This window comes from Crocodylus siamensis, chromosome 10 (assembly GCF_052110815.1).
Source record: "Crocodylus siamensis isolate JL-2025a chromosome 10, ASM5211081v1, whole genome shotgun sequence".
In the NCBI taxonomy this organism is placed as follows: Eukaryota; Metazoa; Chordata; order Crocodylia; family Crocodylidae; genus Crocodylus; species Crocodylus siamensis.
The window spans coordinates 69,550,517-69,576,614 of NC_143404.1; the positions used below are offsets into that span (position 1 = coordinate 69,550,517).

A 26,098-nucleotide genomic window follows, 5' to 3' on the forward strand; every position below is an offset into this window, starting at 1 on the left:
CCTCTCCCACACTGGCATAACCCTCCAGCCTTCCCTTCCTGCACCCCCCAGTTTAATCCCAGGCATGCCTCATTGCAGAGAGTCCAAGAGGAAGGGATGATCTTGGCAAGTGCACAAAGATGATCATTTCTCTAAACAGTTGCTACTCTTCCAGGCTCTTAGGGCGTCCCCTGACAGGAAAGGGCTGATCAGGGGCTTAAATGAAACAAGCAGACGAATATCTATTTAATTCCTAGGAGATGGTCTCCACAAAAATAACGAGCATGAAGGGGCATAGCTGGCTTAGCCATTATCATTAGGCTGGGGATGAAAAGCTGGCAAGTGACTTTGGGTGCCTAAATTATCGAAGCTCCTAATTTGAGACAGGTTGAAAGGCCTTTGCTTTCTGGGCAGGTGCTCAGCACTTTCTGGAAATCATAGCCCTTCTGGTTAGTGATCCCAAAACTTGGGACTTTTCCCAAATCACTAGTCAGTCTTAAAAGCCTGGGGTCAGGGAAGAACAGAGATGACATGGTAGAGAATAAGGGCTGCCTATCCAGGTGAGAACAATTCCCCAATAATGCATCTGAAACCTTTTGAGCACTCATTTCATATAAAGGAAGGGACTTCAAAAGCAAAGCGAGGGGAAAAAATAACATAGGAGGAAAGATTAATTTAATTGTAGGTGCATCAGGTGGAAAGAGAGAGAGAGCTGTCTGAGCCCCAAGTCGCTGAGCCTGTACTGTTCCCAGTAATCCCCACGAGGTCCTGTGTGTGGGAGTCCAGGAATAAATCCATGGAGCCCCTGAGGCTTCCCTCCCACTTTAAAGTGCTATGAATTTGCTTTTGAACAAGGTCATAGAGAATGAATAATGCTGGTCTTCCAGTGACCTTGACCAAGAAACATTGCGATTACTCAGACCAGCCCTTCCAAAACACGCACGGGAAGGTAGCACGGGAAAGTGATGGCCAAAGCGGAGCCAGCTCTGTAATCTCCGACTCTGACATTTCTCCTTCCTGGATTTTGTTTTTGGCAAAATGTGTAAGTGGTTTTTGCTGGGGGCAATGGGAGGAAAGAGCCTGATGTTACATTCTCTAGCTGCTTTTCTCTGGAAGGGAGGCCTGGGCACCAGTCGTGGCTTTCTCTACGCTTGCCTTTGCAAGGCAAATGTTAACTTTTCATCCGTCTCACAACTTAGCAACGTGGGAACTTTTTTCATTTATCCAAGATTTGTATAATGGGGTTGGCAAAATCCTGAACAGTGACAAATGAACGCTGTAAATCAGAACCCATTGCAAACTGTACTTTGCCAGCTAGGTTTTGTTCGGGCCCTTCCTTGTGTGACTTTTCTACACACCCTCTTGGATGCAGGAGCTAATAAAGATTTAGACTTCTAACACCAGGGCATTCTTGACCTAATATTTCTTATTTATAACAAGTTACCTAGATAGTGGCATCCCTCTTGTTGACTACGAAAAAGGCAACATTTGGGAGAACGACTGTCTTTTTGTGCCAGGACAGCAGGACTGTGCTATCTAGTACTTCGTCCAACTAATTGTCTCTCGCACAGGAAAGGATCCTTGCAAGGCTTAAAAGAAATTCTTTAAAAGTCCTACTGAGAATAAAGCAATCTACAGATGCTAAAGAAATGCTCAGTGGTTCAATATGTGCTGGCCCTTGGAATGTGTTTTAAAATGAATGATTTGAAACTGGAAACCTCTTGGAACTGAGCAGAAGATAGCATCAGATATTTTCTTCTGGGGAAGATTCCATGCTTTGGGCATTTTCCAATGTTAATATTGTGAAAACTGTAATGACTATAAGGCAGGGCTTGGGTACAAGTCTCTTGCCAAGTTTGGTATGCTCTGGTTTGCAGTTGGCTTTGGCTTGAACACAAGATCTCTTTGATACGCGGCCCTGTTCAGTTGTCAAGGTCACTAGGAAGATCAAAGTTTTCATCGTGCGAGTGATGCTCACTCCTGCAAATATTTCTACTGAAGTCACAGACTGTTGCCAGAGTTTTGAAGGGCCAGACCTTAGGGACTGCAAATGTCCCAGCTGAAAACTCCTTCCCAGACTGTGCAAACTTGATCGAAAAAGAAAGTGTCAGTTTTAAAACAGTATATATACGACTAGGTTTTTCATCTCTTACGGGAAGCTAACGCTCCACTACCCCGGGAATAGTAGAAATGAATAAGTTTCCGTTGTGTTTGTAAATGTGTGCTGGTTTTATGTGTATTTAAGAATACATGACTGAATAATAAGAGAAGCTTTGAAGGTTTTTCACTTTGTCAGCAAAACCAATAATGGTCTATTTGGATGCTTTGTAGTGTGTGCTGTAGCTGACCTGGTGCATTTGCTGGCATGGTTAGGAGGAGAAGGGATCTTACTACAGAATAGTGCACATATAAGCAACTCATTTATTTATTTGCTTTTCTTTGCAAGCCTTAATCAGCAGATGTGGGTTTCTAGATGCATGTTAAAAATGACCTCAGTACTGCTTCTCAGGATCAAAGCTAGTGTGGATGATGAGAAACCACATAAATGTAGAGTGTATATGTACGTATGCACGTGGGATGGGGAGGGAGTGCAAGCAGCATGCCTTATGCAAAGTGTGTATTTTGAGGTGGACTTTGGTTACATTTGGCACATACAATTATTTCTAAAAATCAGGAAAAATTAAGGATGGAAAAGCCAAATGACTGCAGGCAAAAGATGACCGATGCAACCTGGACTGAGCTCAGGTCTGATGAATGAGGGGGAACTGGAACCCAGATCAATGTGCTGGAAATCACTGATGAACAAAATCATGAGGATGGGTTTTTTTTGTCCATAACCCCTTTTTGGGGTCCTTAATTTTACTGCTGAAATGAGGAATATAGAGTGGGCAGAAAAGTGAGATTTACTTTCTTGCCTTCCTTGCTGTAGACTGTGACCCCAAGATCCACCACGACACCATTGGGCTTTTATTGCCCTGAGCTTTGAAGGTGGCCTGGCCAGACAGAGCTAGAGACAACCCAGACGGTCACCTCCACCAGTTTTGGCTAAGTGCTGAACAACACCTGGAGTGTGACATTTGGCTTCTTGCTGCCACCTTCCTCTTGCCTTTTCCTGTCTCCAGTCTGGCCTCTTTTTCTCTCTTTTCTTTCGTTTAAAAGACATCTGGCTTTGCTGGTCAACACTGCCATGAGCCCGTGACCAAGAAAGCATGTCTTCCAAAGCATTGCCTTGAGCAGCTGGTGCTGGTAGGCTTTGGCCAGGTCTCAGAAGACCTGAGCAGCCTGTGTCTGTGCCTTTCTTCAGCAGCAAATTTGCAGGGAACAGTTAGTATCAAAACTGGAAAGTGTGCTATTTTTCTGTCTTTGCTGTTCTTCTCTCTCCCCTTCCATGTGTTTGTTTAGTTGTATCTTCAGGGAAGTGGGACCAGACCCTGACAACAACTGTCGCAGATTCTCTGAACAAACTTTTCTTTTCCCCCAAAAGGCCAGTTACGACCCTCTCGAAGACCATCAAACAAGGGGCTTTCATGTAAGAACTCTCTGTAGCTAATGGGAGTGAGGGAAGGGATGTTGCTTAAAATGTACAACGACACCAGTACTTTACATTTCCAATGCTGGGACTGCTTCCTCCTCCTAGTGTCTCTTTAACAAAAGGTTAAAAAGATTTTCACTGATTGTTTGCGGGCTGTGGTATGCGGGCTGAGCGCCTTGCTTTCCAGACTCTGAACTTAATCATTTAACCATGTAACATTAACGCGCCTCTCCCTGGAGGCCGCTAACACCTGTAGGTTTTTCTGGGTCTATTAATTCTGCCCAAAATTGCTACCAAACTCTAAACTTAGAAATGTGTATGATCTGTGACCCCTGGAATAACTGGTTTGTCTGCAAAACAGCACCTGGCAATGTTGTCACCCGTGAACGTGCATGTTTACTGTACACTTTTAGAAATGCATCGGGTGGTTTGTGCAGACTAAGAGCCAGTTCAAACCATGTCCAGGGTTTTCTGAGGTTCAGCAGAAGTTACCAGAAACTTCGCAGGATTGGGCCTGCCACTTCATGTCAAATTTTAGTCTTAATCAGAGAGGCTTAACTAAGCACCCAGATTGTCAGGTAATTGCTCCAGGCATGGATGAGTACCCAGCCTCGGAGGGTACGTCCAGGGTTGCCCTGCATGGAGCTGCTCCTCTGAGCTGTCCCGGGGGCTGCAGTTATGTTCGGCAGCTTTCTCTCTCTAGGCTTCGCCTGCATGATGGAAAACTCATTAAAGACCGGCGGTACCACCTTCGAACATATCCCAACTGCTTTGTAGCGAAGGAGCTCACAGACTGGCTGATTGACCACAAAGAAGCACCAGACCGCGAGACGGGAATCCGCCTAATGCAGAAGCTAATGGACCATTACATCATCCATCACGGTTGGTGAAATCCTTTAGCTACCCTTTCACTTGCCTGGGAGAGACTCTTCTAAGTGTCTGTCCCTTTTTCCACGATCCCTGGCTTACCTTCTGCAAACCCACGGGCAGCTCCCCAGAAGTCAGCGGAGTTATTGAAGGGACTGGTCTCCTGTTTATTTTCCCAGCTATTTAGGTTCGGCCTCTGCCCTGTGATTGCTACAGGAGACAGGCTATGGCTGTGCTTGAGCAATATAGTCCTTCCAGGTGTGTCACTTTGGAGAGGGCAATACCATCCTCTCAGCAGGCTCTTGCCTACAGGGAGCACCCCAGCAGCTGCTAAAATACTGTAGTTTCAGCATTCCCAGAGCCCAATCCCACCACCCTTTTTGTGCCATGCAAAACCAGAAAATGGAAGAAATAACAGCAGCAAAAAAGCAATGCAGGTAAATTTATTTTCACTGCACCAGCCTGTAGCTTCTCAGCTTCCGCGAAGGTTGGTTATAGAGGTGGGGCAGGTTGCAGACCCCCTAGCTGTACGGAGTAACGTGACCCTGACACACCATGGGTCAAAACAAACTCCCAGAAATGCCTCCTTTGGGAATTTAAAACATTCTAGGCATGTCTACATGTGCATTTACTGCACAGTAAGTTACTGCGCAGTACAGGGTTTTTCAGACCGGCGTCCATATGTGTAGGTGTTACAGTGCAGTAGTTCTGTGTTCACTTCCACTTGGGAGTAAAGTTACTCTCAAGTTGGAGCTCACACACACTGTGTTACCGCACAATACCTAAGTGGGTGTAAATTTGCTACCTGTATAATGCAGGTAGCAAATTTACACCCAACTCGGTGTAAGTCACCACAGTTACTATGCAATCACTTAAGTTACTGCGCAGTAACTGTGCACATGTAGACGCATTCTCAGTGTCATTTTACAGGCCTTTTCTGGAAGCAGTTCTGAGTACAGATTAGCTTGTTACCTGGCTCTGATGAGGTCTCAACCCAAGTCTCCTCCTATTTTTGGGTCTCTCTCCCTCTCTTGTAATAGCTCTGTTTTGTTTCTGTACAAACCTGGGACATACATTACTCTTAAGAGAGGTTCGGCCAAGTCATAGGAGTGCCAGTGTGAGAGAGACCATCCCAAAGGTTTGATCCTGGGTCTAATACAAACATCTTGCCCTTGGGTGCAGTCATGTCTCAGTTCCCCCCCCTCAGAAACGGGTATAGTAGCAGAAGTCTGGAATGGGCTGGCCATCTCCATGAGACAAGTCTCACATTTCATCTGTGAATTCACCCATGAAGCCCAGTAACTCATGGCTGAATCTGTGCATATTTTCTCCATGCTCCATCCTGGAAGAATCCAAGTGCCACGTCCCTTGATTTGAAAGCAAACCCCAGACTGACATGCTTTTGTAACTAACTGGGTGCTGGCTTTTGAAACCCCACTTCGCAAACATTTACTGGGTTTTGGGGTTTTTTTATAATGGGCCAAGCCAAAGCTGTGTATTTGGTCTAGACCCAAACTTTGGGGCATCTGGGATGTCCAATATTTGAAGATGTCTCAGTTTCCCCCCTCCAAGAAACAGGTATAGTAGAAGAAATCTGGAACAGACTGGTCATTTTCTATGAGACGTGTCTCAGATTTCATCTGTGGATTCACACCTGAAGCCCAAGAACTCGTGGCTGAATTTGTGCATATTTTCTACACGCTCCATCTTGAAAGAATCCAAGTGCAGAGATGCTGCCACATCCCTTGGTTTGAAAGCAAACCCCCAGATTGACAGGCCTTTATATCTGGGTGCTGGCTTTTAAAACCACACTTTGCAAACGTTTGCTGTGGGTTTTGTTTTTTTTTTTTTAATAACGGACCAATATTTGAAGATCCAATATGTAAAGAGAGAGAGACTTATATTACTGTCTGCACAGTCATTCAAATGCGTGATCCTATCTTTTTAATGCTACACCTATGTGTGCATGGTCTCTGCCTTCACTTTGCACTGCTCATAGCTTTACAGGAGGTGAGAAGTAGTTATCCTGCTGTGAGGTGCAAGGTTTGCAGTGCATTTCATTCAGCTTTATGATGCCTTTCTAGTAGGTTAGATCCTTCCACGGGGTTGTGTATAGGGACCCCTGCCATGCAGTATAGGGTATCTGAAGGAATGGAAACAGACTCTTTAAAGATGAATGCTATCATCAGAACTTGTTTTGGGGTGCCTGGATTCAGGGAGATAATTAACAAAGACAGAATCGGCAGCAGAGACCCTGGAGCTGCCAGGGGGAGTTGTATGCAGGAGCTGAAATATTCAGCTCTAAGTTCACTGTCTGGCAGAGCACAAGTTGGGCACATTTCCTTCTCAGGAGCCGCACAAGGCTGGCTTGTGTGTGTTGCCTGCAGCCTAAGGCCGGATGAAACTAAAATAAACACAGGCTGGCAAGGCGAGGAGCTGCCTTCCTCACGCAGCTCGGGCCCAGGTAGGGAGGACTCAGCTGTGTGGGGAGGGGTCCTCCAGGCTGCGTGTCCGCAGAACGATGCACATCTTGGTATTTTTCTCCCTGTGGCTGGTAACCAAGCAGGAAGAGGAGCCTGGGACACTGATGGAAGAGCTCCTTTATCCAGCGGGTCCTTCAATGAAGGCAGTGTTTTCCCAGCCATCTCGCTCGGGTAGATTAGGGCAAGTTCAGACAGGCTGGGGGAAGGTGTGAATTCTTGCTTCCTTCGTCCTTGCCAGAAGAAGAAGGGCCAACATTTGCATTTGTGCGTGATTATTTGTTTGGGTGGAGTTTTTTAGATTTTTGCCCACCCTACTCAAGAGCGCAGTATGCTGTGTGCATGCACAGGGTGTCCTTGGAGCCACGTGTCCTTGAGTCACCTCTGGACCAGCTAGTTGGCTTCTCTGTCCTGCCCACAGACAGCAGCATAATAATATGGACCCTGGGGGGGGTGCAATCCTGTGGATATATAGGATTTTAAAACTTAGTTGCTCTTTGTATTAAGCAGGTATCTTCCCCAGCTTGATGGGTTGGGCTCTGGAGGGACACACATTTAGGGACAGGGACCCCATCAACTTGTAAAGAGCTGGATTTCACCTGGCAGGATCTGGGGAGTGCTGATCCAAGCAAGCCAAAAATGCGAAGTGAAAGCTGCAGAGGAAGCTTCTCTCTGAAGGACCAGACTTGCCGAAACTCGTGGCATCCATTGTTTGCAATGGGCTGGTTTTGCCTTTGTTCTTAGGAGCTGCTGAGTGCTCAGGAAAACTCTGCGCACTTTGCTGAGCAGCCAAATGGGAGCTGAACGCCCTTGAAAAGTCTGCCCCCAAATCTCCAGCATGAGAGACATGAGCACGCTGGAGTGCGCTGCTCCTCTATCAGGAAAGGCTGCCGCGGAGGAGAGGGAAGCAGGTGCTCCTCTTCTTGACACCAACCCGTTATACTGGTGTCTAGAAATAAACCCGTCGCTGCTGCAATGCAAGCACTCTATCTGTTGCCATCTGCTGCTTGCTGAGAGATTAATGCCCTTTTACTTTAAGCTGCCTTGAATATAAATAACCTCTGTTTCTGTGCTTTATCACAGAAGCATAAAGCTGCAGCCATTAGTTCTGGGTTAACCATTAACGCTTACATCTGATTATTTTTCCATTTTCCCAGCTATTTTTTTCACAGCCAGGTTGACAATTTCAAAGAAATCCATTATTTTATTAGGCCTTCAAATCACAGGGTGCAAACAAAGCTTTTGATTGGTTATCAAGGGCGTCCACTGCCTACATTTCCTCTGAACCCTTATCAACCTCTTCCGTTCTTTTTATTTCTCTTTTAAAAACCTTCATCCTGCTTTGCAGCTAGCTATTCCTATTTTTTTTTTGTCTTCTAGTAACAAGGTTGTGTGCTTACCAGTGTTGAGGTTATTTCCCTGCAATCATCCCTTTGAAATCTTGTGCCTCCACAGAGGAGAAAGGCAACAATTCCCTCTTGAAGTGCATTGCCTATGGTATCGCCTAGTTGAGTGATGTAGATTAAATGGTTACCGTAGGTGTGGGAAACTGGATTTAGGAGTTCACCTCCATGCACAGGGTTTTCAAGCGGCCAAAGTGTGTCGTCAGCCCTGAGCTGAGTAATTCCTGTCTGCTCCCCTGTCCCCCAGCCCCTTGAAGGACCGACTGTAAGTCTAGCTGAGCCATTAACCCTGCTCATCAAGATGGGTAACACTTTAAAGACCCAGAAGAGCAGTCTCCTTGGGCTGATCCTCCAGCCTGAACATTTAATGCTGTCATCACCATTCATCTCCCCAGGAGGCAAAAAACATAGTCCTGAAGATGAGTGAATGCAATAATACTTAGCACTGGGGCTGGTCGGTAAAAGGCAGGCGTATTATACCTAAAGCCTTCTGCAGAAGTGAACGTTATTGCTCAAAACTTTCTTTAAAAAACGATATGCAATTCTTTCCAAAATGATACATCATTTCCAAATGAAGCATCTTGAATTGCACACGCTTTCTTGGATCAGGCTGTCTATATGTGGGACAGTGAGGGGATATCACTCTTTTTAGTGGAAAAATATTCCTTTGTATTTTAATTGGGAAAGTTGTTTCCCAAACCTTGTCTCGTGGGTGAAGTGGCTTCTCAATGTGTGTGTGTGGGGGGTGACGGGGGGGTGGGGATGAGGGGATAGGGGGGTTTCCATTTTGGGGACAGACTGTTTGACCTTCTGTTCTTCCCACTTCTACACCACGGTGGATCCCTAAGTTGGTAGTGTCCCAGGTGGGGAGACTGAGGCAGAGAAGCTAATGGATTTACTCAGGGTCCAGTAGTAAATGCAAACCAGAGCTGGGGCTGTGGGTCGCAGGACAGTGGACCTTTTCTGTGACCGTATGATCTCTCTGTGGTGTCACGTGCATTTGCGTGCTAACTTCTGCACGCTCCTAACCCCGGCACTTGTACAAGCAGTACAATCATGCAAGCAAAGAGGTGACCGCAGTCTCATGCACTGAATTTTCCAGACGGAGATGCCCCAGATTGGATTGTCACATGAGTGAACTGGGCAGGCTCAGCACAGATTTGTTATATGGGAAAAGTTCTTGGAGATGCATTTAGATTTCAGAGCATCTGCAACAAAAGGAGAGAACTGTCAATACTCTGATGATGCTTTAGGATTTTTTTTGGTCTGCTGCTTTTCACTCCCTCCCTCCCCCCTAGTTTGCTTAGACATGGCAGGGCCTATTTAGAGAGGGAGTCTGCCGTGGTAGCCTGAAGTGAGGCAGGAGGCAGGTGTAGACAAATTATTAAAATTATAGACAAATTAAATAAGATATATATTGAGCACACCTTTTTGTGAACTTGACATCACTCCACCCAGGGCGTTTTAACCAAACAGACTGTAAGCGAGCTACATTTCTTATAACTTTAGGTGAAGTGCAACAATTAGACTTAACCACGTGAGCAGGACAGGGAGAAACTCTCTGCCTTATTTCAGCTGAGCCCACCCATAGGTTTTGTGCATGAGACCTGACTGATTGCTTTCCCCAGAACAGCCGTGCACCCCTTTCCCCCACCCCGGGAGTGGATATGTGTATCCAGACCCCCTTGTCAGGTGCCGGATCCTATTCAGAACTGGTTTCTAATGGAGCCAGCTATGGTGCAGGTCAAAACCGAGGTCAGGACCACCACTTAGCATCTGCAAATGATGGACAATTATTCTGCAGACCTTGTGGGATAGGGTACGCTGTGTCCTGCAGCGCTGATGGCTCTGCTCTGAACTCCTTCCAGTTTGCGACGAGCACTCGGACTACAAGGACGCCAAGCTGCTGTACCGCTTCCGCAAGGACGACGGGACTTTCCCTCTCAACAAAGATGTGAAGGTCTTCATGAGGGGGCAGAGCCTGTACGAGAAGTACGTGAGTCCTTCCTTGCATGGTTTATCGCCATGCGATGGCCTGGCTTCTCTCACTGCTGAAGCTTCAGGGACCTTCACTGCTGCTGCTCTTTCTCCTTCACGCCCTGCACCAGTCACCTGCACCCGATGTCTTGCTTTCCTTGTCGCTGATCAGTTATCTGCACCCGATGTCTTGTTCTCCTTGTCTCTGCAGCAAAGCAACAGGCTTAGGTGGAGTTCAGAGGTGGATGTGAGCAGGATGCAGAGCCTGAGCCCATGGATGCCGTGGAGGGTCTGTGTTCAGATCCAGGCCTAAACTTCACAGCCTGGAGCCATCAGTAATGAGCATGGGCTTCCCTGCTACCCATGGGGAACTATCTGAAGATTTGCAAGCCCCAAATTCAATTCCTGGTTCAGCCACAGCCTTGGGGAAGTCCTTTTGCCTCTGTGCCTCAGTTGCACATCTGTAAAATGGGTATTCTGGCACGTCCCTGCTTCCTCAGGGTGTTGTTAAGATAAATACACAAATCATTTCAACTGAAACAAATTCTCATTTGGGAAGGGAAACTCTTCTCTGTCTCAGTGTTTTTGATTAGATATTTCTGTCCATCAGCTCCTGTTCTAAATTTGGGAAATTGTTTTCTGTGAATCACATTCAGTCCTTTTTATCTGAACTTGTTTTGCCCCCTGAATCACCTCTGTACTTTGCTGTTTCAACTGCCTTCTTATAGTTTCATAGTTAGTAGGGTCGAAGGGACCTGAGCAGATCATCAACTCCAACCCCCTGCCATGGCAAGAAAGAGTACTGGGGTCAAATGACCCCGGCAAGGTGTGCATCCAGCCTCCTCTTAAAGACCCCCAGGGCAGGAGCCTGCACCACTTCTCTTGGACGTTGGTTCCAGACCTTAGCCGCCCTGACCGTGAAGTCGCGCCTCCTGATATCTAACCTAAACCTGCCCTCTGCCAGCTTGTGACCGCTATTCTTAGTTACTCCTGGCAGTGCTCGGGGGAACAGGGACTCCCCCAATGCCTGCTGGTCCCCTCTGACTAGTTTGTAACAGGCCACTAGATCCCCCTCAGCCTTCTCTTGTGGAGGCTGAACAGGTTCAGGTCCTGCAGCCTGTCCTCATAGGGCCTGCCCTGTTGTCCCCTGATCATACAAGTGGCCTCCTCTGGACCCTCTCCATGCTGTCCACATCCCTCCCGAAGTGCGGCGCCCAGAACTGGACGCAGGACTCCAGCTGCGGCCTGACCAGTGCCGCATAGAGGGTGAGGATCACCTCCCTGGCCCTGCTCAAGATGCATCTGTGGATGCAGGACAAGGTGCGGTTGGCCTTCCTGACTGCCTCTCCACACTGCCGGCCCATGTTCATCCTGGCATCAATGATGACTCCAAGATCCTTTTCTGCCTCTGCCCTGACAAGAAGGGGTTCCCCAGCCTGTAGGTATGGTGCTGTTCTTCCTCCCCAGGTGCAGCACCTTGCACTTGTCAGTGTTGAATCCCATCCTGTTCTCATCCGCCCACCCCTGTAACCTGCCCAGATCTAGTTGTATCCTGTCCCTCTCCTCCAGCATACCCACTTCTCCCCACATTTTAGTGTCATCTGTGAACTTGAACAAGGTGCTTTTCACCCCCTCATCCAAGTCGCTGATGAAGATGTTGAACAGCGCGGGCCCGAGGACTGAGCCCTGGGGGCCCCACTGCCCACGTCCCTCCAGGTTGAGAAGGACCCATCCACCACCACCACCCTCTGGGTGCGGCCCACCAGCCAGTTGGCGACCCAATTGACTGTGTGGGTGTCGACACCACAGCCCCCAGTTTCTTAATGAGAACGGGGTGAGAGACAGTGTCGAAGGCCTTCCGAAAGTCCAGGAAGACTACGTCCACTGCTCCCCCTGCGTCTAAGGATTTGGTGACCTGGTCGTAGAAAGCCGCCAGGTTGGTCTGACAGGACCTGCCACTGATGAACCTGTGTTGGTTGCCCCTAAGCATAATCTCCCCCCCGGCCCCTCATGGATATGTGCCAGGATAACTCTCTCAAAAAGCTTGCCCAGGATCAAGGTAAGACTGACTGGCCTATAGTTTCCCAGGTCCTCCTTCCTCCCTTTTTTTATCTTGATGCTCCATCAGTTGCTGAGCATCAACAGTCGGATTCAAAAATTGCAGCTAAAGGAGTCTACTATCAGGCAAGCAGGGAGGGGAACTGGTCGGGGCTTGGCCTCACGATTTGTCCTCAGACCAGCAGGAATGAGCAGGGGGAAGGTGATATTTCTCTTTTGCTTTTGCACAGTATAAGAAACTGAGTTCTGCAAAACTCCTGCTAGCCCTCCGCATCTGTGAGGCTGATGCACCCTCTTGTGGATGCAGAAGCATCAGCCTTCCTCCTTGCAGGACACAGGGCTGCATTTATGCTATGTCTTACCCTTACCCAGCTTTAATTCTCTGAGGTTGCTTTTCTTGGCTCAAACACTTGGTCTTGCCTTGAGTTTCCAGGAGAATTAGTTCTGCTGAAATCACCTCCCCTTCCAACCTTTTTTTTGCTTGTTTTGAACCCATGTGAAAGGAGTGCCTTTTGCATGACAGCCCCTGAGAACATGAAATGCAAGTTTTAAAAAAATAATGCAGACACCAGGTGCCTTTCCAGCCTGGTTCTGGGTTCTGTTGCAAATGCTTGCAAAGCTCTTTACCTCTCATCTTATCTTCCGAGTGAGTTGGCATTTCAGGTTGTGCATTCAACTCTTGAGTGCCTTGGCTGCTTCCTCCTCATCTGTGTTTAGAAGGAGACCTAAAGTTTAGCTTTGATCAGGTGGGTTCGACCTCTCACATCGGTTGCCTTTTCTCTCTACTATCTTAAATATTTTAAGTAATGGGCTTTCTGCTACTTCTCAGGGCTTGTCTGAGGGAGAGGGCTGCATGACTTTAACTGAAGACTGCGTTTTAAATTTATTTCCATAAGCCAGTGGGGAGCCTTTACATTTTGCTTTCAGTTCACTTGCCCCTTTGGAGGGTTTATTCATGGTTCTGCACTGGTTTAACGATAGATTGGGTTAAAATGACACCACTGAGGGCTCCTCCCCCAAGGGAAGTTACTGTGAAGTGAGTGAGAACACTGAATCCCAGTGTAAATGCTCTTGGTGTGTTGGGTAGCTCACTCCACTTGCACTGGTGTTGTGTAGAGCAGGCAATGATCTGTGAACTCACCTCCTTTGTTGCAGACCAGGTCCTTTGGGTAAACCTGGTATCTTTTATTAGACTCTCTCAAAAAGTTGGGAAAATTCTTCTTTGCACGCTTTCAGGTATAAATGCCCTTCGTCAGGCTGAGGAAGCATCTGCAGGTGGTGAGGAAGCATCTGCATGGTGTTTCTACCCGAAAGCTTGCACAGAAGAATTTTTCCAACTATTTGAGTTGGGCTAATCAAGAGATCAGATTCACCCTGTCTGCCCATGTCCTTCGGGCAACCCGGCTACAACCTAGACGCCCTTGTTTCATTCACTTGTGCCAGCTCTCTTGGCCACTGCAGGTAGGACAAGCCCTGCACCACTTTTGTAGCAGTGGGGCTAACAGAAAGATCACTGCTCCCCCTCCTAGCCTCTGCTTTACCCATTGCCTTGGTCCTTTTCTGCGCCAGGTTGATCAGCGTGGAGGACTCGATACTGAAGGTGAGAGAGGAGAACGCTGTGAAGTACCAGAGGACTTTCCTGGGCTGTGAGATGATCGACTGGCTCATCAAAGAAGGGGAGACTGCCAACCGAAAGGAAGCGATAGAGCTAGGCCGGGCACTGCTGGAGCACGGGATCATTCAGCACGGTACGTGGGAACCCCCCGGGATGGGGCGGGCAGGGGGAGGATGGGGCTCCTCTCCCTGCAGTGCTGGGAACAAGCCTCCATTCATACCACGCAGCAAATGCTCGTCATGTGCTGAGCGCCGGTTCCTCCTCGGCGACAGTAATGAGCCTATTGAGTGCTATCTATGGAGAATGGGACCTTTGGCAGCCGGGCTGTCTGAGGCTGCCCTCAAAGGCTTTGAGATGCAATCTGAGCCATTCCTTGGCACTTCTTCAAAGCTTCAAGCCCAAGCCTGAGCTAGGATCCATTTCTGGATGTTGAAGGGTGCGTCTGTATGTATGCATGTGAGAGAGAGAGAGAGGAAGCAGCGGGGGAGATCAGATCCAGCACTTGCCATTAACACTAGAAGCAGCTGAGCTGAGGGAACTGGGCCAGGGTCGGATCCTTTTCCAAGTATCAGAGATTCAGATATTGGTTCATATCTTTGTTGGGGAAGAACAGCTCCTACCCTTTCAAAAATGAGCGGAGACCCTGGATAGTTTCCCGACGGTATTTGCAACTAGGGGTCAAATGAGTTCTCCCCAGCACAGAAGCATGCAATTCAGTGCGGGGGGGCTACAGCCGGCAGGGGAGGTCACCTCCAGGAAAGGTGGGTTTACCTTGAGCCAGTCTGGGCTGCTACACTCTCCTAGTTACTTTCAGCAATAATTAAGTTTATTGGGCAACCGGGGAGAGAGAGGTTTTATTAGGGGCAAAGAGCCCCTGAGTGTTTAACGGCATGGGGCGATGGGAGGAAGGGGATTTTCAAAGCTCCCTAAGCTAATGGGGGCTGAGCGAGTAGGTGCTCTTAAGCTGTCTCTAGAAAGACTGCCCTGCCATTTAGTCCCTCTGCTGCAGTAATGGGCAGTTTTTAATGGAAGGCTGCTTATATCACGGTAGCAATGTTTGGTTCAGCACGTGGCTGCTAAGACAGCATCGAAGGGGACACGTCTCTGAATCCTCCCTGCCGTTCCAGATGGAGAAAGGGAAAGCGGGAGGGTGTCCCCTGGTTGCGGTTAGTCCCCCCTTCCACTCCCATGCACCCTGTGTTGGCAAATGTGGGAATAAGGACATGCATTGCATGGCAGCCCCTAATTATAAAGACCGGAAAATGTTGTCATTTGAATGCATCCATTCAGGGCCTCATCATTTGCCTTGCGCCCCTGAGCCGGGAGGCATTCTTGCTTGCAACGATGAGGACGAGAAACTCAGGTTATTTAGTGAAAATGGAGTTTCTTGCCTAATCACTCGACTCTGGGAGCTGGGGCGTAAAGGAGAGCAGCAAATATGGCCAGAGTTGTCGGCATAGCTAAGAGCGCACGCGACTGTGCTCAGAGACCCACCTGCCTGCCCATCCTTTCTCTCCTCAGTCTCCAGCAGGTACCACTTCTTCGACAGCAACCTCCTCTACCAGTTCCGGATCAACTTCCGCCGGAGGCGGCGGCTCACGGAGCTGCTCAATGAGAACTCGCCTCGGGCTTTGTCGGACAGCCCGGATAGTCCCTTCTGCCTCCGAAAGCTCAACCCAGACCAAGGCAACACCAGCTTTCTCTCGGGTAACTGCTCTTTGCCCCGAGCAGCAGCCTTGAGCGGGAGCAGGAAACAAGCAAAGCAAGGCGAGAGGCTGGGAAAATGCACCTCGACCCTGGGGGTGGGAGATGAGGATCTTGTTGCAAGTCTTGCTGCTCCCGTCCTTGAGGCCCCAGCCTTGGCCGTTTCCAAAGAGGCAGAGCTTGTGGGGCCAAACCATTCAGACTGCTTGCGCCCCCCCAGAACGGAGTGGGAATCTCACGAGGACCCTGCTGGAACAGGGAAACGGGGAACTTCGGACCCTGGGGGAGCAGGGAAATTTGGGAGCAAGGGAGAAAGGCTTAACTGTCTGCATCCCTACTGGGATTCACCTGGGTCTGCCAACACAGATCCAGTTGCTGTTTGTGTTCATGTCTTTCAGTACAGCCCAACAAGGAGATAAAAATTGTCTCAGCTGTTCGCCGAAGCAGCGTCACGTCTCTGGCTGGAAGCTCCAACCCCTATTTCAGTGCTACCCCCAGCTTGGGATTCTTGCCAGCAACTGAATGCAACCCCAAATCAGGTCCGGGCGTGTTTTCCTGCCATGCTGATGAAGGGGCAAGGCGGGATCTCAAGCCCAGTGGTTTTTGCTTGGGTTTCTCCCCCTGTTTTGCATGACTGGAGTGATGTCAGCTGTTAAACTAGTGATAACAGAGCTTGTTTGAAGAGGTCAAAGGGGGAAGGGAGGAATTGCTTTAGTTCCTGCTGCCTGCAACACCTCTATGCCTCTTCTGGATCAGAGGGCAGGGGGCAGGGATGCAGCATGAACCAGTGGTGGTAACCAGGACATCATTAGCTTTGCTTTTTCACCCTTAAGGTAGAAGCTGGTTTCCTTTAGGAGCCCAATGATCTTTCCCTCCTTTCCCTTGCATAAATGACTCTTTCCCTTAGATGCCGTATGCCACATCATCTTGTGAGGCAAAGCTGCTTTGCTTTAAAACACTATTAAAAAAAGTAAATCAGGAGACAAGTTTTAAAGTGATGGACCCTGGATCATCTATTTTTACCATCTATTCTCTGTGGAGGTGGGGACGATGGGATATCTGTCATCGTCGTCTTGCTTTATTGCATCTTCAGAACAGCTTGATCTCGAAGCATTGGGTATTCGGGGGGAGTGCTGACTTTTTTTGCTAGCCCTTGACAGAGCTCTTTTGGGAGGGTGTATGTGCGTTTATTCAAGCGCTTCAGAGAATTATTTCTGCAAAGAAGTTTTAAAGACTGTGTGTGTGTGTGTGTACGTGCATGTGTGCATGCACGTGCGTGTGCATGCACGTGCGTGTGCACGCACCTGCCAGAAATTTTCAAGTTCTCATTGATAAGTAGACTGCTTATAACTGTATTCAAGTACTGAATGCTTGCATGCTCCTTTTTTTCTTGTGGAAAGTTTATTAAAAACAAAACGAAGCTAAAAATGCAGCTGAAAACTTGTGACCAGCTCTAATGTTTCTCTGCTGGAGAAACAGCTCGGGAAGAGGTCTTGGTGTCTGCCAGTGCGTTCGGTTCTTGGAGAACGCTTCTGCATGGAGGGCTCCCACAGCCAGTCTCCAGGCGGGGAGTCCCCCGGCTTCCTTGTTACGCGTTGGACCATACAAAACCTCTGCATGTGTTGATTCTGATGGGATCTGTCTCCTTTGGCTCTAGTGTTAAAGAAGCCTGTCACCAACGAGGAGCTTCTGTCCCCTGGGGCACCATACATCAAGAAAACACTAACCGTAAGTGACCACTCCGAACGCCACTGCTAATGGGATGTTGCTAACCTCTCCTGGCTGTGCTGTCGCTTGCTGCTTGCCTTTGACTTCTCTGTGCAGAAGATCCAGACTCCTCCTTTGTGAGATTTTTGGGTAATGGCATTGGGTGATGGCATTGGATTTTTGGGTGATCTTTGGCATATTCTTTGGGTTGGGGCTGGCAGACACTGTCTTCAGGGTGCTGCTACCTGTGGTAGTTTTGTGCATGTTGTAGGCAGCGGAGTCACAAGACGGGGAGCAAAGCTGCCCTTTGCATTGCATCCCATCCTGTTTAATTGCAGCTGTGTTTAGCCAAGACGGTGTGCCGTTCATTTACCTTTCCTCTGGAAGGAAGACTACTTCTCCATGTAATTTTGCGGGTCCATCAGGGCGCTCTAACCCCATTTATGTCAGAGCGTTAAAGACATCTCTGGCTTTACCATGGAGCTTTTTATGGGCTCACAAGGACCTGTCCTGACCAACAGGACCACTAACTCCTGTTTCTTCTGGTGGGCTGCTGGGCACGACCCATCCCTTTACGAAGCTAGTAATTACCGAGCTGAGGCTCTGGGATGCCAGAAGGAGCCTGAGCCATGGGTTTCTTAATTATTATTTGCCTTACTTTGAAATCTGCTGGTAGTTCCTTTGAAAGATGAAGCTGGCGCTTTGCTAAGTGCCTTATGAGCATGTAGGGATGCAATCCCCACCCTGACTCTTCCTGTAAATGCTTATTTGCACAGAGCTCCTGGTCTCTCCCTGGCGCGGGAGGGAAGAGAACGTGTCTCTTATGCAGGAGCCAAATCCTTTAGTCTGGCTCGAAGACACTTGGACCAATTATCCCCTGAAGCAGGGATAATTCCTAGCTAGACTGTTAAGAAGGCTTTATGGCACACTTGTCCTATCAGCACAATGCAAAGGGGCTGTGGCTCTGTCCCAGGGTGAGTACTGGCAGGCTGGGCCTTTCCTCTGCTGCTGCGGTTCCTGTCATGGACCACTTTCCCTTCTTAACTGTGCTGCTTGAATCCTTTTTTGGGGAGTGGGAAATGGAGTCTCCGCATAGAGCTGATGAAAGCAAAGTGCTTATACTACCTCATTTGGGGACAAAACAGATGAGAAATGAATGAGAAGCTGTTCCAGGAATAACCACTGGCTTAGGTGAAAAAAGTATTCGTGTACTACGGCCCGAAACAGAATAAGGCCTGAAGAGACCCTGCGGTTTTGGATTACCCAAAAGCCTGGTGTTATAGCCCTGGAAGCTCTGACGTCCAGGTGTGTTCATTCTGGAGAGATTAGAGGCCCCTCATAAAAGATGGGATTATTTGGAGGGATGTGTGATTGCAGTTTAAGGTTGGATGTGTTGTGCAATTGCAGTTTAAGATCAGATGCCTTTCAACAGTCTCTCCAGCGACAAATACCTCCATATAGCAAGTGCCAATGACACTCGGGGAAAGGATCAAACCGGTAACAACCACCAGTGCAAAACAAATTTACAGGGGTGATTTAAAGGGATCCAGGAAGCAGGGCAGAGACAGGCCATCAGACTGCAGGCACCTGAATGGACTGTGGAGAGCAAAGAAATAATCAGAAAGAAAAAGCCCAAATATTGCAAGAAGTGTGGGGAGTAGGACTGCAGTGTGTCCTAACGATGCAGCTACCCAGGAGTTGGGGAGATGGGGGGAAGCAGTAGTCCCTGCAGTGGAGCAGGATGCAGAGCGGGGCGTCTGCAGCGCGACCTTCTCGTATTCAACGTCTCTTTCTGGCTGCAGAAGAAAGCCAGGAGCCATCCTGCTGCTGCGCTCGCAGACGCTGCTGTGACACCAACAACTGCTTTGATTCCAGCAGGATTGTGTCACCAGCTGCCACGTAGCCCCAGCAACGCTGATAAGCAGAAATAGTAGACTGGAGATATCTGATACACAGTAGAGCCGTTCGGAGATGCAGACAGGCAGTTGATGGGATACCCACAAAACAAGCGATGTTGCTTGGGGCTGACACGTGGGAATGTCACCCATTGCTGGACAAGGGGACGGTACAAATCACGGTTTGGAGGACAGTAGAAAACTGTACCCGCCCTGTGAGAGAGCACTTACCATGGGCTTATTTCTCTCTGCAGACTACACCTTGGCTTGTAATGCTAAGGCAACCTTTATTTAAATTAAAGGACTTTCACTTTTTTTCCTAGGGAGGACAGGAGTGGGCAGCCTGCCTAGGCTCACTACAGTTTGAGGTGCATCAGAATTGCCAATGGAAGTGTGTTTAGCAAGGGATTAATTCTTGCAAAAGCACACCTTTTCATCAGAAGCACTGTATACAGGAGACAGTGCTGCATGGAGAGAGAGAGAAACAAAGTGACTTGAGAAAAGTATTTCAACATGTATTCCTTTTCATTTAGAAATGGATGGTTTGGGCAGCTGACTGCACGCTGTTCAACTTCCGGAGAGTCACAGGCTTTCTCTTCTAGGGTTCGGTTTGGCCACCACGGCCATTCTTACACTTAAAAAAAATATTTTGTAATGTATAAGGTTCCCTGGCAAACTTTCATGCTGGTAGAGAGATGCAAAAGAGCCCCCTGATAAAATCACAGAAAATGAGGGTTGAAGGGACCTCAGGGGGTCACATCTAGTCCAACCCCCTGCTCAAAGCAGGACCAGCCCCAACTACATCATCCCAGGCATGGCTTTGTTTAGCTGGGTCTTAAAAATGTCCAAGGATGGAGACTGCACCACCTCCCTGTTCCAGTGCTTTATTACCCTCCTAATGAAACATTTCTCTAACCTCAGCTTCCCTTGCTGCAACTTGAGCCCATTGCTCCTTGTTCAGTCATCTGCCCACACTGACAACAGTCCAGCTCCGTCCTCTTTGCAGCCCCCCTGCAGGGAGTTGAAGGTTGGTTTAGTTTCTGTAGAAAGGACATCTTAACCTAGTGAGAAGCAGGGCATCTTGTGCCTTAGTGATGGGCTTTTGATACTACATCTCAGCTCCCCTGGTGTTGAGGAGCTTTGTGCCCATTCCTCCTATGGAAACAGGGTTTGAATCTTGCAGAGGATTTCTACTAGGATGGAGGGTACTTCCACCAGGTCATGGTATTAAGGATATGCACTTGTAGGTCCTGTTGATGTAGAACATATGGGGCACATGATGAAGGAAGTATTTTAATGGGATGACCTTATCTCCAGTTCAGCAGGACTTCCTGAAGACTGTCACTGGAGAAAATCACTCCACTGCTTTTCACCTACCCTCTGTTCTGCTTGTAGATTGTAGGGGATGCTGTGGGCTGGGGGTTTGTGGTCCGAGGAGGGAGACCCTGCCACATCCAGGCTGTGGACCCTGGAGGACCTGCTGCTGCAGCTGGCATGAAGGTATTGTCCTCTTTTGCCCTTTCCAGTGTGTTATTTGCCTTCTGATCAAACACAGTTTCATCCTTGATTGCAGCGGGAGGAAAGAATTAACCCATAGTCACTATCATGTTTTAAAGCATGTCTCTCCATACTGGCTATGTGTTATGGTGCTTGGCTGTCTTCAGGAATATATGGAGAACGGTGAGTGCTGTTGTCTTACCTCCTAATCCTTGAAGAGGGAGAGAAGCTGATGGTAGGAAGTGAATGCAACCCATTGCATTACCGCTTGGACACTTTTTTGTTTCTGCAAGCCATTGCCAGCAAGGACTCGTGTCATTTAATACCCGATGGGTGCTTGAAAAGAAGCTGTGGCTTGTAGGTCCCCTGACTGGTTTGTTCTAAAGAATTCCTTAGCTTATTTATTGAATAGCTGCTGGCTCTGCTTGGAAGAGACCCAGGACAAAGCGGTGCTCCAGAAGACAAGTGCTTTGTCCCAGCGGTGCCCGAGGAGCGTGGCACAGAGCCCGGGTCTGCTAGCAGCAGCGTGGTCACTGTGATTTTCCCCGTGTCAGGGTTGTCCACACGGCCAGCCCATTTCCCAGACATCACTGCTTGAATGAGAGGAGCAGCTCATTAGCTGGCTGCTATCATCGCTTTGTGAAGGGCGAAGTGAGCCCTGCTCTGCTCATGCATTGCATTTTGCTCACTGGATATGTTCTCGTCCCTCTCTCATGGGAGAATCTGTCTTGTGTAAAATGTGGGTATTCCATTTTTTTCCTAAATTAGGATGAAAAGGGAAAAATATGGACACTCCCCACTGAGGAAGGTGAGTGGGGGAGGAGCATTAAAAAAATCTTTGTTCAGATTTGGGGTGTTTGGTCTGTGCCCTGGACTGAACTGCATCCAGCTGAGTTTCCTCGGAGCTGGTAGGAGTTATACGTCAAGTGTCTCGCACCTCTGTTTGGTTCTGTGGGTGGTTTTGCCCATGAGATACCATAGGCACAGGTTTCCCATCACCCGCTGCAGGGATTCAGTTAGGCAGACTGCAGAGCATCAAGGGAGAGCTAGCACATCCTGAAGTCCAGCTCAGAGGGAAATGGTGCCGAGACCCCTGGCCTGCAGCTCAGCTGGACACAGGTTCATGTCAAACTAGCTGGATCATTCAATTCAAGGAACCAAACTGGATTTCATTTGGCTTAAATATTTGTTTCAAGTTTTCTGATGTAGAATTGAATAATTCGGTCAAAACTAGAATGAAAAGTTTTGAAACTGCATTTTAAGTTAAAAAAAAAAAAAAATCAATAGAAAACTCCCAGTCCAGTTCTAATAATGTCATGGAATTAATTTACATAAGGGAAAGAGGAAAACACTAGCATATAATGTTCTTTATTAAATATTTTAGGGTAATTAAGTGTTTTTCTTTGCCTTGGTTACTAAAAACAAAGTTGGTCCGTGGAATTTTCTTTTGTTATGTGAAAGCTGTTTGGATCTGCACTGATGGATAAATCTCTCTAGGGAAGGAGGCTCATTTGGATGAATTCATTTTGCAATCATTCTGCTGTTTCCATCTCGCATAAAATAAGCCGAGCTCCTGAGAACCATGGTAGACCAACAGACCGAACGTAAATGGGTTTTGTGCTTCCGGATGAAGCATTTTAGAAATAAAGGAAAAGGAAAGTTGTGGCTTTGTTGGTCAATGGTGAAAAGCCCAAGCACAGTCATTTGTACAAATCTAATACAAGTTACTGGGATATTTGAAATAATGTCTCAGAGAGGGCAAGGGTTAGACTCATCTGCAGACCTGGATAGGGTAAGTACCGGTGACGTTTACTTTATTTACTTGAGAAAACATTTCTTCGAACTCCTTCTTCTTCTAATCGCTTATGACAAAGTTGCCGAACTATACTATCAAGCCTCACTTCAGCTGAAATTTTTCATCATAAGGTCAAAGAGGCACTTCGTGGTAGCTCTCAGCATCAATCCCTTTGGCTGCTGTTTGGAAGACAGCGGTGCATAGTGCAACCGCTGAAGTCGGGTGCTTTCTGGTGGCCGTGCAGCGTAGCAGGGACCTGCATTGCTCCAGTCTGGCAGGTCATGGCGTCGGGAAATGCAACCATTCCTCCCTCTCCGTTGCAGGTGTGCCAGTTTGTTTTCTCTGTGAATGGAGCGTATGTTCTGCATTTGGACTATCCGACCATCAGCAGCCTCATCATGACGGGACCCCGAACGCTTGTGATGGAGGTCATGGAAGCCGTGGAATGAGCAGAGAATTGTCTGCTCCTAATCTCTGCTTCGAGAAATAGCTCCCAAAGAGTGCCCAAATCTCCCCTGTGTCCAGCCCTGAGCTGGGTATCTAAGCTCCACAGAGGGGCAAGAGTTGAGAGACAGGCAGCACTCAGCATTTCATTTTAGGTATCGCTAAGTAACTCCCTGCTCAGCAGGAAGGGGACCCAACCTGGTCTTTTACTCTCAGAGATGAAGTTTGAGGTTTAGCCTGGTATTTTGATGTTTGTTGATGCAATTGGAAGTTAATAGGACAGGTCTCACGGCATGGACTGGTAGTTCAGGGCTTCATCCTCGGGGTCTGAGGGTAGGGCTCAACACCGGTGGTGATCCAGATCTTGACAGGGACCGCTAGTCGAGTCACAAATCCAGTGAGACCTGAATTCATTTTGTCATCTAGAGACTGGTAAGTAGCAAGAAGTTGGTTCGAGTCCTACCGTTCTGTGGGATGCCCCCGGGCAGGATTTCTGAGTCCCCCTCAACCCTCCTGTGCAAAGAGTCGAGTAGAGATGCTTTTTTGGCAGCTGTGTGTGCACGTCCAGATGAGCTGCTGAATGGTGCTGCTGCCCACCCCAGAAAGTAAAGGCTGCCCGGTTGCCTTTCCCGATATATGAGAAAGCGCCACCTCTTCTGACTGAAACCTGACATGCTCCAAAGGGACATTTCTTTTTTATTTCGAAAGGTTCTTAGACTGTATGGCCAATGACTAAAATTGTTAACTTTCATTTAAACGACTGTAATTTGCGGTATCTTTAATGAATAAGATCTGTCAAGGTGACTCTCATGTTAAGCGCAAGGGGTAAGAAGATTCCCACACCTGAGAAAAGAAGATTGGAGACGAACAGAAAAGCCACAGCAGCGGATCCATTTCGTAGCTGGTCCTGTCCAAATCTGTACCCAGATGAATTTCAAAAATGTGTATTTTGGTGAACATGGGTTTTTCACATTCAGGTGATTGATCATTGAGTGCGCTCACATCTTCACAAAATACTTAGCAAATATATTCTTGTTTCTTTAGCAAGGCATCCAACAACATACTGGAAATAATACAATAAATGTCTTGTGTTATATTTTGTGTGATCCTTTTCCTGTGTGGTGGTGTTGCCCCTAGTACTGACATACCTGGAAGGGTCATTGGCAAGAACAAAACCCAGAGTCCCTTGATTTAAAATGATAAGCTATGACTCAGAGGCAGGAGTAAAATTGTGGTCTCATTGGTGTTCATGAGTTCTGCCATTGACTGAGTTTGGTGAGGCTTGGATTTTGCCCAGTCTTGTCTCACTCAGAAGTCATCTACTCAAATCTCTGTGCAGATTTGCATGCCTCTCTCTGCATCTCTAGCCTTCTTCCATTTAGACATGATGCAGATCCTAGCAAACATGCTACCCACTCTGCCATCAGTGACGTACAGCCTCATTCTTCATAGCAGGACACTGATTTATCAGTTTGCTGCATGTACTGCTAATGATTTGTCCCTAAAGTTGAAGCATTGCTTGTGAAAAATACATGAATATAATACCACGCATACTGATAGAGGAGGCAGCCGTCTAAGCAGCGTAGATACTTGCGTTGCTTAGAGCTGTATTTTCAGAGGTTGCATCTGCTGCATCTCCCACTGTCGTCTCACGGACACTGTGCTGAAGGCTCTTCAGTTCGGTACCTAAATGGGAGCTGACCTCTCTTGAAAATTTGACCCCAAATATACATCATGAATGAGCTGTGAGAGTAGAAATGGCTGCTGTATTGATGCTGATGCTAATGCAGAGGCTGCTGCACATCTGCTCCTGAAACAAGACTATTAATTTGTCGAGCACTGGTGCACCGGCCTTGGGCATATTTGTTGGGATTGTCTGAGTGGGGTCACCAGCACGTTACAGCGCGACGATCTCGCTGGGAATATACAGGGATCCATGGGCACCAAGGTAAAACCAGGCAGTCGTTCAATGCATCCATCCACCTGTTTGCTGTTCTTGTTTTCAGCCAGATGGGGTGCAAGGAAAGCTGAGTGGTTGCTGGATTGAATTTACAGATTGAATATGAATTCTCAGTTCTACTTGGGAGAAATTGTACAATCCTTGCATCCTCCTATGCCCGAGGAAGGGTGCATGTGCCTGAAAGCTTGCAAATAAAGAAAAAAAGTTGCAATTATCTAGTTGGTCTAATAAAAGAGATCACCTCTAGCATACTGACTGCTTGTATTTCTTAAACCAACATAGATACAGATCTTTATCCCTGAATGGTTGCTGGAGTATTTTAACCATTTTCTCTGTTTTTTGAACAAAAACCTCCTTTTTGCTTTCTGGCTTTGGTGGGGATGGATGACGGTTCTCCATGGTAGTCCTTGTGCAGCTTGGACTAAGACTAAACGAGAACAGTTCATTGTACAACGCTGCAAGGTGGAGGAAGGGAGGCCAGCCTTCCCTTGGCAACCTGTTTGAATGTGGAAGCCCAAGTACAGCTATTAAAGTTTGACTTTGGATCCACAGAAGTCAGGTTCAGGAAGGCCAGGCCAATCCCCTTCCACCTGTCAGTGTGAGAAATATTTTTTTATACATTTCAATAAAGTTTTGTATTGAATTTTGGTTGGAACAAAATGTGTCTAGCTCACTGAAGCCAAATTCACACCCGCATTTTGGGAGCCAACATTTTCCCCAAAGGTCTCCCTTCAGCTCCATCAAATCCCACTTGCATGAATCCAAGCCCTTGCAAAAATCTATGCACGTGTTTATCGTCACTCAAGCATGTCCATGGTGAGGGCCCAAGCTCTCGGAAACAGGTAAGCAGATGTGAATATGGCCAGCTCCAGCCAGCTGTGCTTCTAACTGGCGTGGGGGCCGTGACCGCTTTTTGCTGCAGCCCAAGAAATGAATAGCCATCTTGCGAGATAATTAATTCCCGGCAGGATAATTAATAGGTGAGCTTCCCAGCAGGATGAACAAAATCAATAAGATTTGCAGAAGCGTGTGTGGGTTTTTTGTGTAGACTACATCTTTATTTAACCAACTATTTTTCCTAAGCCCCAGGCAGCTGCTGGTGTTTGAAGCAGCGCTCTACACGTTGGTGGTGAGAGGGGAGCGGGGGAACCAGCTGTACTCTCTCTCGGTCTCTCTCTCTCTCGG

General features: G+C 47.8%; 1 protein-coding gene across 2 annotated transcripts in view; it reads left to right on the forward strand.

Moving 5' to 3' along the window:
* The window catches only part of LOC149856791 (DEP domain-containing mTOR-interacting protein-like), a 28,079-nt gene extending 4,030 nt beyond the window's left edge, over positions 1-24,049 (forward strand). Inside the window, exons 2-10 of one of the 2 annotated variants that reach the window (XM_090065277.1) lie at positions 3,464-3,508; positions 4,215-4,393; positions 10,130-10,253; positions 13,866-14,044; positions 15,433-15,618; positions 16,014-16,154; positions 17,273-17,343; positions 20,613-20,717; positions 22,833-24,049. In XM_090065277.1, coding sequence (XP_089921403.1) covers positions 3,464-3,508; positions 4,215-4,393; positions 10,130-10,253; positions 13,866-14,044; positions 15,433-15,618; positions 16,014-16,154; positions 17,273-17,343; positions 20,613-20,717; positions 22,833-22,958 — 1,156 coding nt within the window. In that variant the 3' untranslated portion in view covers positions 22,959-24,049. The remainder of the gene's footprint in view (positions 1-3,463; positions 3,509-4,214; positions 4,394-10,129; positions 10,254-13,865; positions 14,045-15,432; positions 15,619-16,013; positions 16,155-17,272; positions 17,344-20,612; positions 20,718-22,832) is intronic. The other variant, XM_090065278.1, reaches the window with a different exon arrangement.
* The last annotated feature ends 2,049 nt before the right edge of the window (positions 24,050-26,098 follow it).